The sequence below is a fragment of the Mchenga conophoros genome, linkage group LG3 (genome assembly GCF_057382185.1).
Source record: "Mchenga conophoros isolate Kocher_MC1m ecotype Shallow Benthic linkage group LG3, M_conophoros_male_GT1.1, whole genome shotgun sequence".
Classification (NCBI taxonomy): Eukaryota; Metazoa; Chordata; class Actinopteri; order Cichliformes; family Cichlidae; genus Mchenga; species Mchenga conophoros.
The window spans coordinates 32,865,734-32,884,174 of record NC_140528.1 but is presented as its reverse complement, the minus strand read 5'-3'; the positions used below and the strand labels follow the sequence as shown (position 1 = coordinate 32,884,174).

Below are 18,441 nucleotides of genomic sequence, written 5' to 3'. Positions count from 1 at the left end.
TGGGAAACTCCATCAATAACTCAGCCCTGATGCACAAGAGAACGAGAATGAGTAGATGGTTAAAAGAGAATCCAGGAGATGGAAAGACAAGACGAATAGAGGAGCAGAGAAATTATCACAAGGACCCACAGTGGACAAAGGGTCATAATCATATTTTGTGAAGCAATAACTTGTTGGATAACAGCTGAATGTGTACCTGCAGTGTCCTCGGACTGGAGAAAACAACATGTGAGTGTGTATCTGTAATTTTATTGGCTGATTGTCTGAAGTTCATATCCTGATAGGTGACTTGACTCAGACTTGATGACAGCGTCCTTTCTGCAGGAATGAGAAAGACGAGGATTTAAACAAGAGACAAATAATAAAAGATTCTAAACCGAAGACGTCTGCCAGCATGGAGCACAAACTGGGAGTCATCAGGACGCTACAACACAGAGCGAACACCATCCCCACAGACACAGCGGCCAGGAGGAACATCACATCAAGAAGGCCCTGAGTAAATGTGGTTATCCCAGCTAGTGATGTGTGGGTCGCGAAGGAAACTCTCAGAGCCGACTCTTTGACGTGAACGACACGAGCCGGCTCCTTATCGCGAGCCGTGGGTTTTTTTTCTCTCTCTCACTCTCTCTCTCGCACTTTTTTCCGCTTCACTGAGCAGAGGGGGGAGGGGCGGTAGTGACACTCAGTAGCACAGGAACAGAGCGGGAGGGAGAGAGAGAGAGCCAGGGGCAACAACGTCACATTAGAAAGGTATAGTAATCATCCACAACTATTTTCAGTTGCAGATGAAAAAGGATTCAGAAAGTTTATTCATGCAGGTCCATATGACAGAGAATATGCATCTTCTTTTTGTTTTCATATTATAATTTATATTTAATTGTGTTATGGTTTGCAGTGTTTTGTGTTGTTTCACTTTAAATTTGTAAAAGGAAAAAGCTGAAAATTTAAATAGTTAAAAGTTGAAATGTGATTAGTTGGTTTTTGTATTATATGATTTATTTATTACATTTTATGTGGAGTGAATAAATAAAAGTATATTTACGGTGGTCCCTACAGACAAAGCACGTACGAAACACAACAGAAGTGCTCCAGGATGCTAGGGGGCAGTGTTGAGCTTTTGTTACCTAGAGGCTACACAATCCAGCAAGTACCAACAACCGGATTTGGTGTGTGGTAGTAACAGGTAAATGAACTTATTTTTTAATATATATGAGTGCTTGTGTATAAATACACAAACAATACACACATGCTTTCATGCTTTCAATTGTGTAATTTAAGTGATCTGCTCTGCTTTGAAGTTCAGTTAAAGCTAGAAATGTGTTTTGGAGTTTGCACGTGCTTTGTGTCGTGGTCCTCGTGCCTCGCTGGCTCACTCTGGTTTTGGCAACATGTTTTGTTTGTTTTGTTTCCTTTGCGCTCTCTCTCCTCTGCTGGGGTTAGTGCTCATTACGGGCCCCGCCCCTGGCCCACGCACCTGTGCTCACCGTCACACCTGCAGCCGATCCCAGCTGATTTGGAGCACTATTTATGACGGCGGACCTGAACCTGTATCTGTGAGTTTGAGACTATCCCTAACCTGGACGTCTCTCTCTGTGTGTATATAGATCTGCCCTGGACCCGAGAGAGTGTGTGTGTGTTTGGAACCCACTGAGAGCATGTATGGGATTAATCCCTGCTTCCCCCCGGACCCTGGAGCCCCGGACCGTTTTTAATTAAAGCAACAAAACAACCTGAAGAGCCGCTTGGGAGCCCGAAGAGCCGGTTCTCTAAAAAGAGCCGGAAATCCCATCACTAATTCCAGCTGGACTTTTGTCAAAACCTGTAGTGATACTGTTGTGACAGGAGTATCGGAGGAGCTGAGATGCATTTTTTCTAAACACTGGGTCTCTGTGGAATTTAAACCCCAAAACACGCTGCGCCAAAAATTGTTCCACCCCAAGGATCGGGTCTTATACTTTATCAATAAAAGTGTCTCTATATTTTTCATGTAAGATAAGTTCTCTGCTAAACAATGTGAATGGGGACCATTTATAATTGAATTATAGTATATAATCACATAATTATTAAGGAAAATTTATTTTTCCATGTAAAATGTTTAATCTAATGAGCTCTGGGGGGTTTGACACACTTTATACCTATTTTTTTGTTCCAAAACAGCAAAGCTGCAACCAGAATAAGATCTAGAAGACCCAGAGAACCCAGAGCAGCTACAGGTGAGATGATGGAGGAGGACGATGTAGAAGGAGGGGAATTGAGATTGGTAATTGTTGTTGGTGGTGGTTTGGTGGCACTTGGTGAAATGGTGGTGGTGTCATAGACATCTGCAGGAGAGATGATAAAACTGGGTCATTGAATTTATTATAAGCTCAGCAGGTTTGCTTTAAACAGGAAGTGATGTCAGTGTTCTGACCTCTGACCCTCAGAAAGCTCTGAGGAGATGATCCAAACTCATCAGTAGAACACTGACTGATTTTCAGTTGTAAACGGGACAGACATGACTGTGGGATAGGACAGGGGGAAAGAATGAAAGAAAGAGAGGGAGAGAAAGAAAGAAAACCAAAGGGGAGAAGAGACGGTGAGAAGGGGGGGAAGAGAGAAAAAAAAAACAAACAAACAAAAAAAACAAAACTCCTGGGTCACCTGTATGGAGAAAAAAAAACAGAGGAGACAGCAAACAACAAAGAGCAACATAATAAGAAAAAAAAAAAGCACCATCACAATAAACTAGCTAGCAGTAGATATCAATAGTTACTAAATAATAAACGATATTGTGCAGCACGCAAGATAGACAGCGCACAATGTGCTTTGAGGCAGCAGCCAAGAAAGCTGTAGTCCGCATCTGTGAATACCCATGCGTACACCTGTGTGCATACCTGTGTGGATCAGCATGCTTGTATTCCAAAGGTTTCTCCATGTAATGATCTGCTAGGGAGTGTGGGGAGCCACAGCCCTGTCCTTTATGGTATCAAGCAGGTATGGAGGAGATCAAAACTCCAGACATCCAGAGGCCCCCAGAACACAAGAGACCAAGGAAGACCCACAGAGGGGCAGCTGCGCCACTGTCCCAGTAAGAGCTAAGGAGAGTCCCAGATGAGGGCTCACTCAGCAGCCGCGGAGCAGAAGCCAGGGGGAGTTGCAGTGACGCGCCCGTGAGCTCCGCCGGCAGCCAGCTGTGCCTGAGTGACCGAGCCCCAGGCTGAGAGGCCGGGGGCACCCCACCTCCGAAATGGCCCGAGCGAGCCCCAATAAGCGGCCGCCAAGGAGTGAGCCGGTGTGTACCCGGACGCCCACCCCCAGATACAAAGAAACACCAACGCACCGACACCTGAGGGAGTCCGCCACCGGCAGGGGAAGTGGTGCAGTGCAGGGATCTCCAAAATCACTTCTTTATCTGAGGAAAAGACCCACAGAGTGATGTAGAGGTGGTATAACAGTCTGCTGTTAGTCTGAGGTTTGGACTGACGCTCAGAGAGACTGGAGGACAGACGGACAGTTTATATCAGTGTTTACACTCAGTGTTTGTCCTGGACCATGGAGCACTTCATCTACTCACCTGCACAAACAGTCAGTGCAGACAGCAGCAGCACACACACACCTGAAACAGGAGGTCAGAGGTCATTTAAAGAAAGACTGAGGCTGCACAGTTTTTTTTTTCTCTCAGGAAACTTTTTAATCTCCTGAAGTATCTGCCACAACCTAAGGAGCTTGGAAAGAAAAGCGTCTGGACTTCTTTAAGTTGCTTGAAGACGTTTCACCTCTCATCTGAGAAGCTTCTTCAGTTCTAGGATCAAACGGTGAAGAGACCCACATTTAAGCTCTGTGGGAGTTTCCCACTGAGAGGGACAATGGACCCCCTGATGATCCTCTACCTAATCACATGAGCCAAGGTGTGGTAATGGGTGTGGGTCACAATCAGCCAGGGTTTTACTGCTACTACTTTGTACTTTCTTACTTTGAGTACATTTCATAGTCTGTACTTTTTTTTTTACTTTAACTTGAGTTAATAAGTTGAATCAGTACTTCATCTTTTACTGGAGTATTTTTGAACAGTAGTATTTGTTCTTCTACTTAATTATGGAAGGTCTGTATTTTTGCCAGATCTGTGAGCCACGCAGATTAAACTACACAAACACCACCGTGCACTGTAACAGGAACAGGAAGTTATAAAATACCACCGAGACAGCAACGCAGGTTAGCCTGTCTTTTCCTGTTTTCTATACATTTTTTGATCAGATGGCAATCAACGGTAAACATCACAGTGCACAGCATTGTAAACAATGGAGAAGGAACTGTGCATGGATGAGCTTTCATTCATGTGCAGAGAAGAAAGTGTGGGACTAAGAAGCCACCCTTCAAAAGCACAGTTTTTATTTTCAGATTTGCGGCCTGTTTCACTCCCACACTGCTGCTGTTTAAAGGTCATCATGTCAATGGGAATGGGAACTTTAACAGTCAAAACCGTCTGTGGTTGTTTGAATACACTCAGTCCTCTTAATGGAAAATTGGCTGTGAATAGAGGAAGTGAAGACTAGATAAAAGAGGGGACGCAGTCAGAGGACCCTGTGCTTCATGCAGTCAGAGGCTGTGGTTTCCTGACTGAAGAGATGTTTGATGAAAAGAGGTCAAGTCTCTTTTGTTCTTTTGGTCTTCATGTTACTGACACTTAGCTGGGCAGAAAGTTTAATCGCTGACTTAGTCCAGACTATATGGTGACTTTCCTGCAGGACTCCAGGTTAAACTGCTGAGAGTCTGAACCTCTGAGATGTTTGCAGTGATGATGAGATCGATTTAAACCGAAAAACTTTCATCATGCATGTTTGAAACCATTTTCTATCACTCTTCATACATTTCAGTTAGAACTGTGAGCTCCATTATTCAACATTAACATCACTTCTTGGTTCCTGCCCAACTTCACAGCCACCAATCAAATGAAACCAGAAAGACATAAGAAGGAGAATGAACTGTTCCTCTCGCCTTGACGAAACTTTTCAGAATTTTTACATGAACTTTAAAGTCAGTAGCTGCAAGCTTGTAACTGCTGAAAGGTTGTTTTCCTGCCATATTGTTTGTTGGAGCTGTGATAAATAAATCGGTGATTTTAGTGTTTGACTCACCGAGGAGCAGAGAGACCGGTGCAGTCTTCATGTTGTCTGGATGACGACTGAACGTCAGTCTGAGCAGCAGAGAGACGCCTTCAGCTTCAGCACTTCCCCGTTAACAGTCTTCAGTATGTCACGCTGCTGCTCCATCACAAAGAGGCAGAGCAGCTTCTCCAGCAAACGTCAGTGAATGAGATGTTCCGTTGGGTAATTCAGCTCCGAATCTATAATCCTTTTAAAAAACAAATTCCCTTTTCCTACAAAATGTTAATTGAACTCACATGTAGTTATAAGGAAAAACAGACTGTATGTGTCCAAGTCCAAACTATAAATGTATATCATCACTTTAGCTCCATCTTTGTAGAAGTAGTCGGTTTAAATCTGGTTTTACTATCTTAGAAAACATTATGAGTTGCAGCACTTTATAATAACTAAGAAGCTGTAAAATTAAAGGTGTTGAGGTGGCAGGCAGGATGTAGGACCCAAACGCAGGACCCAGAGACAGAATGATTAACTAAAGTGGCAGCTTTATTGCTGGAGAACATTCAAATAGAAATAGAAGAAAACAAAACTAGAAACTCAAAACTTAAGCCCAAACTAGAAACCCGGGAAACTAGAAAATCAAACCAGGAAAGAGTGAACCAGAACATTACCAGAAGCACATAGAAAACAAAACACAGTACAGTGAGGGTACAACACAACAACTAACAGAGAAACACAGGGCTTAAATACACAAGCAGAACTACGAGAAGATGGGGAATAGGTGGTAACACATCTGGGACAAATCAGGCCTAATGACAGAAGGGAAGCAAAACCAAGCACACTGCACACAGGACAGGGACTATCAAAATAAAACAGGAAACACATGAGGCACAGACTTGATACTGAACAGAGGGAACACAGAGCACAGGGACAGGATTGACAAACTGCAACATGAGACACGACTGAACAAGAAAATCAGCATGAAGACAGAACTAAACCTTGAGTAAACATGAGGGCTGCAGGAAGAAAACCCGATTAGATTAGATTAGATTAGATGAAACTTTATTAATCCCTCGGGTGGGTTCCTCCAGGAAATTCAGTTTCCAGTAGCAAAGCACCGAAGGAAGTTGCATGTTACAGATACATTAAGGGGAATGAGAGTAAGGATATAAGCATAAATACACCACATATACACATATATAGATACAGAATATACAATATGGATAAATAGGATTGCTCATTTGAGTGAGTATATTGCACAGTTGCTTTCGTATACATGAAGCGGACATACCTGAGTGGCTGTGATCTTGTTTACATAAAGTAAGCCTGCTCCCGAGCAGGTTTACGCTTATGGATCTGTTGCTATGACAGCAAGTCCCGGATGAGCTTCGGAGAACCGAACGATCCAGGATCACGTGAAATCGTCAACAATCTAATCCAGCTAATTTACGTAGCGAGGTACGAAGAACGGACCCCTGGTCTGACTGTTAGCTGAATGTGTGTGTGCAGGTGTGCGTCTCACTCTTTGTGACCAAGCTGGGAGGAGTCTGCAGGTGTACCTGGACTTAAGCCACACCCCCTACCCACCTGGCCTGTTGCCGGGTAACACTCTGCTGTTGTCTGGTGTCCAGAGGAGGCTGTCCAGGTGAGACACACATAGACAGGCTTATAAATGTTTGGACTCTTTATTTGGACTCATTTCCAACAATGTCAGCCCCAATAAAGTTATGGATTATCTTGCATCAATAGGCTGCTGGTTTTCTTTACTGGTTTCAGGTGTTACCAGCAAAATAGTTGTTTAATCATCTGGAAATGTACCCAGATTTATTTATTTAGACAGAGATCTTGACCCCCCAATGTTCAATACAAAGTCACGCCGATGGTTACGTACCTGTGCGGTTTACCTGTGTGTGTGTTTCAGGACAGGAAGTGTGTACTGCACGTACTTACCTGTCAGCTCCATAACTGTGGTCTCCCTGGGAGACACCAGGTAAGTTTACAGGTAAAGTCTGGTTCACGTGTTTGTCGTGCTGTTGTTTATTTGTTTGTTTGGTTTCTATCAGCTCGGCCCAGCCTCCTCCTCCTGCTCCCATCATGCACCTGGGTGAGTGGGCTCTGAGCAGCAAGCAGAGGTGCGCTGTGGGACAGGTCAAAGGTCACGTGGTGTGTTTCCTGTTCCTGCAACTGCAGTGGAGCTGCTCGCTGTGTGGCAGCGTGTACACACAGGTACTGCATAAAATACACACAGTGTGTACAGGATGTGCTCAGTTGCAGTTTCTCGGGTGCAGTGAAAGTACTCAGAGTGCTTCATGTGTTGTTAGCGTGTTGGTGGTGTGTTAGTGTTGGTGCAGTAAGTAAAGTGTCGTTTTGGAGGAAACTGCTCACGATTTCAGGTGTGTGTGTTTACCTGTTGCTCTCTCTCTCTCAGGGCTGCAGCAGCTCTCAGTGTCACTCGACCTCGTCAGTGTTTCAGTCCAAAGCAAAGTAAGAGCAGCTTCCTGTTGAGCTCACCTGCTGATACGTGTTAATCACCTGGATGAGTCAGGTGACAGTCACATGATCAAACCATGTGGCTCTGCTCTTCGATCAGGCTGGTGATCGATGACGGGACAGGTGAGGCTGACATCTGGTTCTCAGCTGCTCTGGTTCCTGCTCTGCTGGGATTGGCTGATGCTCAGTGGGAGGGGCTTCAGAGAGCACTCAGGGTCAGAGGTCACATCAGAGTCTTCCCTCGTGGGCAGAGCCAGGTCAGTAGCCAGGTGTATATATTTACCTGTCACAGGTGAGTCACAGGTGAGTCACATGCTCATCGTCGTCTTTAAACTTTATTTTATCTTTAAAAATTTAAGATCGGGTCATGTTTTTATTCCTGAGGCTTTAACTGTGAAAGGGCACATCCTGTTTACATCCTGGTAACAGCTCCGTCTGCTCACACTTTACTGCTGAACTGGTTTGGGGGCGTGGCGTCAAACTGAGGGTTTTCTTCATATTTACAGTCGGTGTGAAAACGTCAGAAGGTTTGAGTGAAAAGAGAGAAAAAAAGATGTTTGTGAGGATTCACGTTGTGGATATCTGAGGTTATCAGAGTGCCAGGAAGGGAAACCTGAAGAAAGTCAAAGAGCCGCCCAGCACAGAACAAGCCTGTCAGAGCAAAGACTTCAAAGACTCTACAGGCTGCACAGGGACGCACTGTGAGCTCACAGAGCTCCACGTCTGCAGACACCTTCAGCCACACTGCTGAGGACGAAGACCTGCAGACTGAAACGTCCTGTGGTCAGAGGAGGTGAAACGAGAAGAAGATGCAGCTACAACCCAAAGAACAGCGTCCACACAGTGAAGCACGGTGGGGACACTGTGGGGGGGCCACCACAGAGAGAAACAGGCATCCTGCAGGACGTTTCCACAGGGCCGAGCCGTGAGTCTGCAGAGACATAACCTCTGTGTCTGTCTCAGGTGTGTGACGGGGACGCTGACGACTTCCTCCTCCACTTCCTGTTGTGTCTGTGCAGCAGCGATGTCATGATTCGGCCGCTCAGCCTCACCTGCAGGAAACACACCAACCAGAGACCAGAAGGTAACCCCACCCTCACCACCCTGACCAACCCTGACTGCAACCTTCAGAGTCGTGTGTGTTTCAGAGGTGAGGAGGTTCACTCGAGGAGACAGACAGTTCCTGACCAGACTGGCTCCTCCCCTTCAGCTCACCTGTCTGCACCTCCACCCTGACTGAGCTCCACCTGCTTCGTTCTGACTTCATCTGTTCTACGTGTTCGTACAAATAAAACTTTATTGTTCCTCCTGTCACATGGTATCTCACCTTCACTGACCCTAACGCTGGTGATCAGGGTCAGAGGTCACACGAAGCTCTCTGGGTTTAACCTCACACGAAAGGGGCGTCGCTGTCATCATCACAAAGGGGCCTATAACAGGTCATGTGACCCTTCTACAGGAAGTGATCCCTGTGGGTGGCGCCCACATCAGAGACGTTCTCAGATGGTGATTCATCAAACCTGCACCAGTAAAATCTGACAGTAGAAGGATGATGAGTGAAACTGGTTAATCTGGTGTTTGTGGCACAGAAGGTTTGACCTCCACTGTGTGACACGGGTCAGACTCCAGCTGGGCCTGCCGCTCTCAGCCTCACTCTGAGGAAGCCTACAGTCTGTCACAGTGGAAACTACACCGGGGGACCCCATCCTTGGGGTGGAGCCATTTTTGTTTTAGCGTGTTTTGGGGTTTAAAAGCCACAGAGACGCGGTGCTTAGGAAAAATGCATTTCAGCTGTGCTGATGCTCCTGACACGTATAAGACTGGGGAAACCTGCATTCAGCTGGACCTGAAAAACACTATGTCCAGATAAACACAATCAACTTTTGGAGAAAAATAAAAGATTCTTCATCAGACTAACAACTAAAAACATGACACTTACCTTAACAGTATGGGCTACATCAAATATATTCAAGACCGACAACAACACTTCTCACTGCTGCTAATTTTAACAAAACTAAACAAAAAGTAGAAAAAGGCAATTCACCAAGTCTTGAAAAGTAAAACTGAAAAATAGAAACACAGAATAAAGTAAAATATCCATCCAGATCTTTACCACCAACAACATAAAATCTACCTTAATTAAATGGCCAAATTCTCCAATAAATGAGCAATAATAAAGTAAGAAAAATAAGACATTCAATTTATGGACGCTCAAATTAACAGAGCGACATTAAACGCACCTCATTGCCTGCCGTAGCGTTCTTCGCAGCTGCACTTCACCTCAAAGGTCGGTTAATACATCGGATTGAACTTAACCAAAGTCCAATTAAAGGAAAATAAATGTTTCTAACAAATACAATGAAGAAGATTAAAATAATTCACTGTCAGTTACTGTCGCTGTGAGTTTGACGAGGTCAGCTGCTTCATTTGGTTCTGCCTAAAGTTCTCTCAGTGATCCAGTGTTTATATGATAAGATACGTGTTTAATGCAGAAAGTTGGAATTACAAGTTGGTAAGAAGCTTTTTAACAAAGGTTTGATTTAAGCTTTAAGTTCAAAGGTGAAAGAAATTTCACGTTTGATGAAGGAAGATCAAGGCTAACAAGGACATAGGTCAAAGGTCAAAATAAGGTAAGGTGAGAAAATATAATAGATATATATAATCAATCAATAAGGTGAAAATATCAGATAAAAGGGTTTCTTTGGTTATAAGGAATAAAGAGGTCAAAGGTCAAAACAAGAGTACTGTTAAGTTAAAATTAAAGGGTCAAAGGTCAGATTAAACAGGTTACACAGAAAGGATCGGCAAAACTTAAACAAGGATAAAGAAATAATACATTAAACAAGGAAATAAATTAAAAGTCTGAGTTAATGAGAAATTAAACGTTTAAATCAGGTTAAGAGTTCAATTTTAAGCTTTTCAAAGTTAAACTAAATAAAATAATCAGAATAAACGATTGGAGGAAAAAAGCAAAGATGTTGTGATCAAATAGTTTGTACGGCAGAAAGAAAAACATGTTTCAGTATGGGTTTTTTTTTTTTTTTCTATTTATTTAGGACAGTGCATGTTAATGAACATAAATGTAAAGAAAAAATTACATGAATGTAAACATACCAGATTATAGCCAAGGGCTAATTTCCATCTGTTGTCCTTAAGCATAAAAATAGACATAATAATTCATCATTCATTCATAATAAAAACTCCATCACCAAACTTACACATACACACCATTCTGTTCCCAAATAAAACATTAAAACTATACAACTCATACATGATCACACACTTGATTTGTCCATAACCAGTTTTTAACCTTTGCCTTAAACAAGTTGAATGTCGAGCATTCTCTTATGGGTTGAGGAAGACTGTTCCACAGATGGCCTCCCTGGACAGAGAGGACGTTCTGCCCAAATGCTGTCCGTCTGTGGGGTATAAACAAGTCTCCTCGGATTGTAGCTCGAGTGGTCCTGTCTGAGCTTTCTTTATGCCTAATGAACTGCTTTAGTGGTGGTGGAGCAAGGGAGTGTAAGACTTTATATATTAAACACACTCTTTTAAGTTTCACTAAATTATTGAAGTTCAGTAATTTATGTTTTTTTAACACATGACAGTGGTGGTGGGAAGTCGGTTTTTTATCAAGTAGTTTTAAACTTCTTTTATAAATGTTTTCAATAGTTATAAGTGTTGTTGGACAAGCAAGTGACCAGGACGTCAAACAATAGTCCATATGAGAGATGATCATTGAGTAAAAATAAGTTTTTGCAACATTCATATTTAAATTATTACGTATATGATTAAAATTTCGATTATTAAATTTAAGTACCTGGGACACTTTATTTATGTGACTCTTGAAGGATAATGTTGGGTCTAGAATGACCCCAAGATATTTAAATTCTGGAGCTAATTCAAGCTCTACTCCATCCAGGAATATGTTTGACTGCTTCAAGTTTAAGGGGCGTTTTGAAAAATACATACCAACAGTTTTTGAGGTGTTCAACATTAGGCATGAGTCCTCCAGCCAGCTATGCATTAATGCTAAAGCAGCTGTAAGATCTTTTGCCACCTGCTGGACACTATTTGCTTGCGTATATATAACTGCATCATCTGCATACATTTGAGTAAATATATTTGGACAGACTTCGGGTAAGTTATTGATAAAAAGAGAGAACAATAAGGGCCCAAGAACAGATCCTTGAGGAACCCCTGTATCACAGTCTAAATATGGAGATTTAACCCCATCCAACACCACACACTGTTTCCTGTGTGAGAGATATGAGGCAAACCACTGAAGAGCCTGACTGGAGATATTAAACCGAGTCAATCTGGACAACAATATCTGATGGTTTACAGAGTCAAAAGCCTTCCACAGATCTAAAAATACAGCTCCAACACAGGGACTCTTGTCCAGCAAGCTCTTCAAGTTCTCCACTAACATACACAGGGCAGTATCTGTGGAGTGATGTGCCCGAAAGCCAAACTGCAATGGATGTAATGAGGGTTGGGTGTTTTCTAGGTGAGCAGTGAGGAGTTTAACCATCCACTTCTCAGCTATTTTAGATACGACCGGAAGTATGCTTATGGGGCGATAATTAGCCATGTCAGTCTTCACACCTGCTTTGAAAATTGGTGTAACTACAGCAATTTTCCAATCTGTTGGAACAATGGAGTGTTTGAAAGACATATTCAAAACATGAGTTGTTGGACGTACAAGCAAATCCATATGTTCCTTTAGGAAGTTTGTGTTAATACCATATACATCAAGTGCTTTTGATTGTTTTAAACCTGTAATTGGTTTAGCAACTTCAGTGTCTGAAATATGAGTGATGGTGAACAAATTTTGACCAACATCATTCACATTATCAGAGCATACGACTGAGTCAAAGCTCTGACTGATCTCCTTAACAGATGAAATAAAGAAAGTGTTTAAGTTACTGGCAATAGATAGAGGCTCTCTAACAATAGAGTTATTTACATAAAGTTCAATTGTGTTTTTACTTTTGTTTGAATGAGGGCCAAGTAATTTATTTAAGTGTTGCCAGATAATTTTACCATTACCTTTGGCTCTTTCAATTATATTTATAAAAATTTTTGCTTTGGCCTGTCTCAAACTTCTTGTTACTTTATTCCGCATTGAAGTAAATCTCTGTCTATCCAGAGGTAGACCTGTTTTCAGGAACTGCTTTAGTAATTGATCTCTTGTTTTCATTAAATTCTTGCACTCTTTGTTTAACCAGGGCAAATTAGATGTTGTCTTTATTTTTTGTCGACCTCTAATGGAGTATGTTGATATAACATCCTTGACAATGTCAGTGAAGTGACTGCTGCAGAATTGTGGATCATCACTACACAATAAAGGCTCCCAGTTAACTGATGCTAATGCTTCTGCTACATTTTGTCGCTGACTTCTTGGTATGAATTCATAAAAGGATCTCCTATTAGATGAACTTTGAAAGTCATTCTTAACCCATTATTTTATAAGTTTTCTAGAAAATAATATAAAATTGTGGTCTGAAATACCAGTGATAAAATTATAAGATTTAATAATTCGCTCGGGCTTATTACTGAAAACCAGATCTATTTTTTTGAATGACAAAGGATGAACTGAAGCTCTGCCATCACGTAATGTCGCATACTGCTGTTTCTGATGTCATTTAAAAAAAAGAAAAAAAAAAAAAAAGAAAACCAGATCTATTTTAGTTTTAGAGTGTCTTGTTATTCTTGTGGGTTGTTCAATGTGTTGAGTAAAGTTCAAAGTCTCCATTATGTCCTTGAGTGTTTTTCTGCCCTTTTCACAGTCCCAGTTGACATTAAAATCTCCCATTACAATTATTTCATTAGACTTATTATTTATAGCATGATATTTAAGTAATACCTGTAGTTGTTCATAAAAAATATTCTTTGCTGAAGGAGGGCGATATAAACAGATCAACGTAAATGACATTTCTGGGGAAAGAGTGATTTTAACAGAAATATGTTCTATTTCGACATCTATTGGTGAACTAAGTAAAGAGCAATCCAGGTGTTTTTTTACATACACAAGTATTCCTCCTCCTCTTGTTCCAATTCTATCCCTTCTGAATACTGTGTACTCTGGAAAGACAACCGCAGACTCCGGAGAAGAACTTGTGAGCCAAGATTCAGAGATACCCAAAATAGAAATATTGGAATTGCTTAGAATATGTTCCAGTTGCTCATGCTTTGGTAACATACTGCGAATGTTAATGTGTCCACATAGAAGCCCCTTTGGTTTATTTTTAGTGTCCCAGATTACTTTAGCCTGATTAAATGTCTTGCAGATCTTTGTTCCTCTGTAAATTTTAATAGCAGGATTTCTTGTCCTTTTGTTGACAATACTATGAGCATTTAATGATGAGAAACCCTTTACCGGAGACTGTAGTTTGGGTACAGCAGGTGGGGGCCCAGGCAGCTCCGTTGGGGGCCCAGGCAGCTCTGTTGGGGGCCCAGGCAGCTCCGTTGGGGGCCCAGGCAGCCGAGGTGGAGGCCCTGACAGCCGAGGTGGAGGCCCAGACAGCCTAGGTCGAGGTCCGAGCAGCTGAGGTGGAAGCCCAGGCAGCCAAGGTGGAGGCCCAGGCAGCCGAGGTGGAAGCCCAGCTAGCTGAGGTGGAGGCCCAGGCAGCCGAGGTGGAGGCCCGAGCAACTGAGGTGAAAGCCCAGCTAGCTGCAATGGAGGCCCGGGCAGCTGAAATGGAGGCCCAGGCAGCTGAGGTGGAGGCCCAGGCAGCTGAGGTGGAGGCCCAGGCTGCTGAAATGGAGGCCGAGGCAGGCCTAGGCTAACTAGGCTAATTAGTTGTAGCCAGTCCAAATCACTGATGTTTGAATTTGGTCCAGGATTTAGTTCTATATCACCAGCCAAAAGTAGCATCAGAACAAGTTTCAGAATCTCCAGCGACAGACGTGGTATATTTGATTGTTCATGTTTACCTGGGGGTGGTCTAGCATGACCAAAATCCAAGAATCTTGTGAACAAAAGATGTTGGCTCCATTTGGCTGGGAAAGTGGTATAATTATCCAGCTTTCTTGGACATGTCGAACTCCACAGAAGATAAAAATGCATAAAAACAAAAAGACAAGTTGATGTCAAGATCCAGGGGTTTTTAGATGGTTTTTTAGGCAAACGCACAGGACCTGCCAAGCTGTGTGTCTGCACCCTAGCAGCCATCTTGTTTGTGACATGAAGGACACATGTTGAGCTAAAACCACAGTAGACACTTGTAGAGACCTCAAATCATTGTTACTGAGGAATTCTGCCTTAAACAGTAAAGTGTTCTTTAACAGTGTGTGTGTGTGTGTGTGTGTGTCTGCAGCTGTTCTTTGTGTTGTTGCTGCATCGTTGCCTCAGGGGGAAAGTTGTGTGTGTGTTATGCAGACTAGCAGAGACTGCAGCTGTCAGCAGCCACACACACTTTCTATTCTTCAAATCAAATCACAGTGAAACATGTTCACTGACAGCTCAGCTTCAGCATCGTCTTCATGCTGTGACTGCAGCCGTTCAACTCTGTTTGTCTTTAACCCAAATCATCACAACATGCAAATATAATCATCAAAATGATGTGACTGGAAGGATGCAGCAGTCTGTGCTCCACCTTTCTCCTCCACACCTGCAGGTGGAGAACATGGATGCATGAATCTCTACAGAGTTCTTTGAATATTATCCGTCTCATCAGTTTTCAGTGAACAAAACTCCTCACAGAGCCAAAATAAGCAGTTTGTATCCAACATAACTCAGCTGGACTCTGATGCTCCGTATAACAGCCACACATGAGTCTGGATTCACTCAAAGCATTGAACAAACTTTATTGGAAATGAAGCTTTTGGACATTTGTTCTCTGATATTTGCTCTTCAGCTCGAGTCTCCATCAGTGGGAACATTTCCTGATTCAACTTTTCTTCTGTTCAAATCAAACTCCATGAGAATCAAAGTGTGAATCAGAGTCCTGATGATCAGATTCTATAGAAACATGGAGACTGTAGAGGATTTACACTCAATATGTTCATTTGTTCCCTTCAAGAAAAATCAATCATTCATCCAATTAAATCAGTCGTTGATCAGTTTGATTGACAGGACAGATGATCAGAGGTGCAGAGTTTTTACCTCCATCATTAGGACTGGGACAGAAGAATGGGTGGAGTTTGTGAGTGAAGGAGCAGCCAGTAAAGGAGTAGATCAGAGCTGCAGCACCTACATCATAAAAGGAGACCAGACCCTCCTCATAATCCACAAACACCCCCACCTTCTCAGGACCAGGATGAAGACAGAGGGGGACTGAAGGACCAGCAAGAGCTTCGTACTCATTTCCATTTCTCAGCCACACAGTCCAGAAACCATCCTGAGGTCTCAGTGTGATGCTTCCCTTCCTGTTGATCGACTCTGTGGCCACTCCTAAAGCCCACGCAGTCTTTCCTTTAACCTGAACCTCAAAGTAAAATCTGCCTGAAGAGAAACTCTGCTCTCCTAAAACATTAGGACACTGAGAAAATCTCTCTGGGTTGTCTGGAAGATTCTTCCTCACATCACCACAGTACACTTGTTTTCCATCATCAGACAGGATGAGATTAGGATGAGCTGTATCAGGATCCAGAGTCACATCCACCTCATGCTGCTGCACCCTCTGCAGCTCAGCCTCTAACAGCTTCTTCTTCATGAGTTTCCTGATTGTCTCCTCCAGCTGAGCCACAGCTCTCCCCACAGTCCCCTCATATGATGGTGGACGGACTCTGACCTCTGTCCAGTCCTTGCTGGGTGGAGCAGCTTTCAGGGAGGAGAAGCTTTGGAGGAGGTGGAGGTGGTCTTCAGAGCGTGAGAGCTGCTCCACCTCAGAGCTTCTCTCCATCAGCTCAGAGATTTCCTGTTCCAGATCTTTGATGAGACCTTCAGCCTGTTTCTCTGTAGCTTCCTGTTTGTCTTCGATCTCCTTCATGAGCTCCTTCAGGCGTCTCTCAACAGACTCCATCAGAGCCGTGAGGACCTGAACACCTTCTGCTTTCTGTCTGTCTGCAGCATCTTTACTCATCTTCACCGACTCTGTGATCTCCTGAATCTTCAGTCGTCTCTTCTGGATCATCTGCTGAATCTCAGCCTCTGTCTTCTCCAGCTCTGCCTTCTTTCCTTCATATTCTTCTCTCAGAGGAACAAACTCGTGGTTCTTGTGGTCTAAAACAGAGCAGAGCATGCAGACACATGTCTGGTCGGTCTTACAGAACAGCTCCAGGAGTTTATCGTGCTTCGTGCACATCCTGCCTTCCAGGTTCTCCACAGCATCAACCAGCTGATGTCTTTTCAGACCTTTCAGTGTCAGATGAGGCTCCAGGTGAGTCTGACAGTAGGAGGTCTGACACACCAGGCAGGATTTCAGGGCCTTCAGTCTGGTTCCAGTGCAGACGTCACAGGGAACTTCTCCTGGTTTGGCAGCTTGTTGCTCTGAGCTGCTGCTGCTGGCTTTCTGCTGAGCTTCACGTCTGAACTGAGCAACCATCTCAGAGAACAACGTGTTGATCTTCAGCTGAGGTCGAGTGTAGAAAGTCTCTTTACACATGGGACACTGACAGCTCTGACTCATGTCCCAGTGCTGACTGATGCAGGTTTTGCAGAAGTTGTGTCCACATGGTGTAGTGACTGGATCAGTGAACACATCCAGACAGATGGAGCACAGAAACTGATCTTCAGATCGCAGATTGCTGGCAGCAGACATGTCTGCACTCTGAGGGAGAAAGAAGAGAAACATTTGATTCAAAATTCACTTTAAATTTCATTTTACAAAGAGAGAAACAAGCGTCAGTAGTCTGAGGAGCTTGGAGAGAAAAGCGTCTGGACTTCTTTAAGTTTCTACTCATCACAGAAGCTTCTTCACCTCATCCTCAACACGGACCAAGGAATGAATACTGCACTTTTGGAAGAACTCCCTCCCCTGCAGCCTCTTATCGTCAAAGGGACGGAGGTGGAGAGGGCAAACAGCCACAGATTCCTGGGACTGCAGGTTACATCAGACCTGAGCTGGACTCTCAACACTACAGCAACTGTGAAAAAAGCCCAGCAAAGGCTTTATTTCATTCGGCTGCTCAGGAAAGCTGGCATGAACCACCACCCTCTCACCCAGGCCTGCAGAGGACTGATAGACAGCATCCTCACCGCAGGCATCACTGTCTGGTATGGAAACACTACACAGACAGAGAGGAAGGCTCTGCAGAGTCAGAAAGTCTGCAGAGAGGATTATGGGAACAACACTTGCATCCATGGACCTGCACATACAAAGCTGCACATACAATCTCAGACACAACAGAGCGGACAGCAGCATCACACACAGAACACGATTCTTCAACAGCTTCTTCCCCACAACTGTCAGACTGACGGCAAACAAAAACACACTGAACACTTAAAATAACACAGCACTACTTAACCTCACTTTGAATGTATCATCGGTTCACTGACCATCGGGCAATACACTCACAACAGACTTGTGAAACAGATCTGTGGAACAAATGTGCAACACTGTGAGTGCGATAAGAGGTAGAGAACTACACACTCTCTGTACATTTTCTTCTTTTTCTTTGTATATAGAAAATAGTACGACTACCCTACTCCGGACTTCATTTCTATCCTTCTGCTTTTTCTGTCTTTATATTGTTAAAGTGTGATTTGACTTGGAAAGCTCTGCACAAGTATTCCACTGTGCATGGACTGTTGGTCCTGTGTGCAAATGTCAAAATAAAAATCTTGAACCTTCAGTTGTCAGAGTAACTGGTGGAGACCCAGCAACACACTCAGACACAAACTGGTTCATCTGAAACACAAACTGAACTACGTCGTGTCTGCTGTACAGTGCAGCGTCCAGATGAACAGGATCAACAGGATGAA

General features: G+C 43.4%; 1 protein-coding gene and 1 pseudogene across 1 annotated transcript; one reads left to right on the top strand and one right to left on the bottom strand.

Moving 5' to 3' along the window:
* The first annotated feature begins 6,937 nt into the window (after positions 1-6,937).
* On the top strand, positions 6,938-14,363 carry LOC146578232 (CST complex subunit CTC1-like). The gene is made up of 6 exons (XM_085267783.1): positions 6,938-7,071; positions 7,145-7,307; positions 7,510-7,565; positions 7,672-7,828; positions 8,535-8,721; positions 14,122-14,363. The coding sequence occupies exons 1-6, from the start codon at positions 6,938-6,940 to the stop codon at positions 14,361-14,363; spliced, it is 939 nt and encodes a 312-aa protein (XP_085123909.1).
* Positions 14,364-15,607: 1,244 nt separating this feature from the next.
* LOC146578231 (E3 ubiquitin-protein ligase TRIM21-like) lies at positions 15,608-17,287 on the bottom strand (annotated as a pseudogene).
* Positions 17,288-18,441: the final 1,154 nt, after the last annotated feature.

Excerpts from the sequence above, each read along its gene's own strand:
- LOC146578232 (XM_085267783.1), top strand. The coding sequence starts at position 6,938 with ATGTTCAATACAAAGTCACGCCGATGGTTACGTACCTGTGCGGTTTAC. Across the intron at positions 7,308-7,509 it reads GTGGCAGCGTGTACACACAG|GGCTGCAGCAGCTCTCAGTG; the intron begins GTACTGCATAAA and ends TCTCTCTCTCAG. Across the intron at positions 8,722-14,121 it reads GAGTCGTGTGTGTTTCAGAG|CTGAGGTGGAAGCCCAGGCA; the intron begins GTGAGGAGGTTC and ends AGGTCCGAGCAG.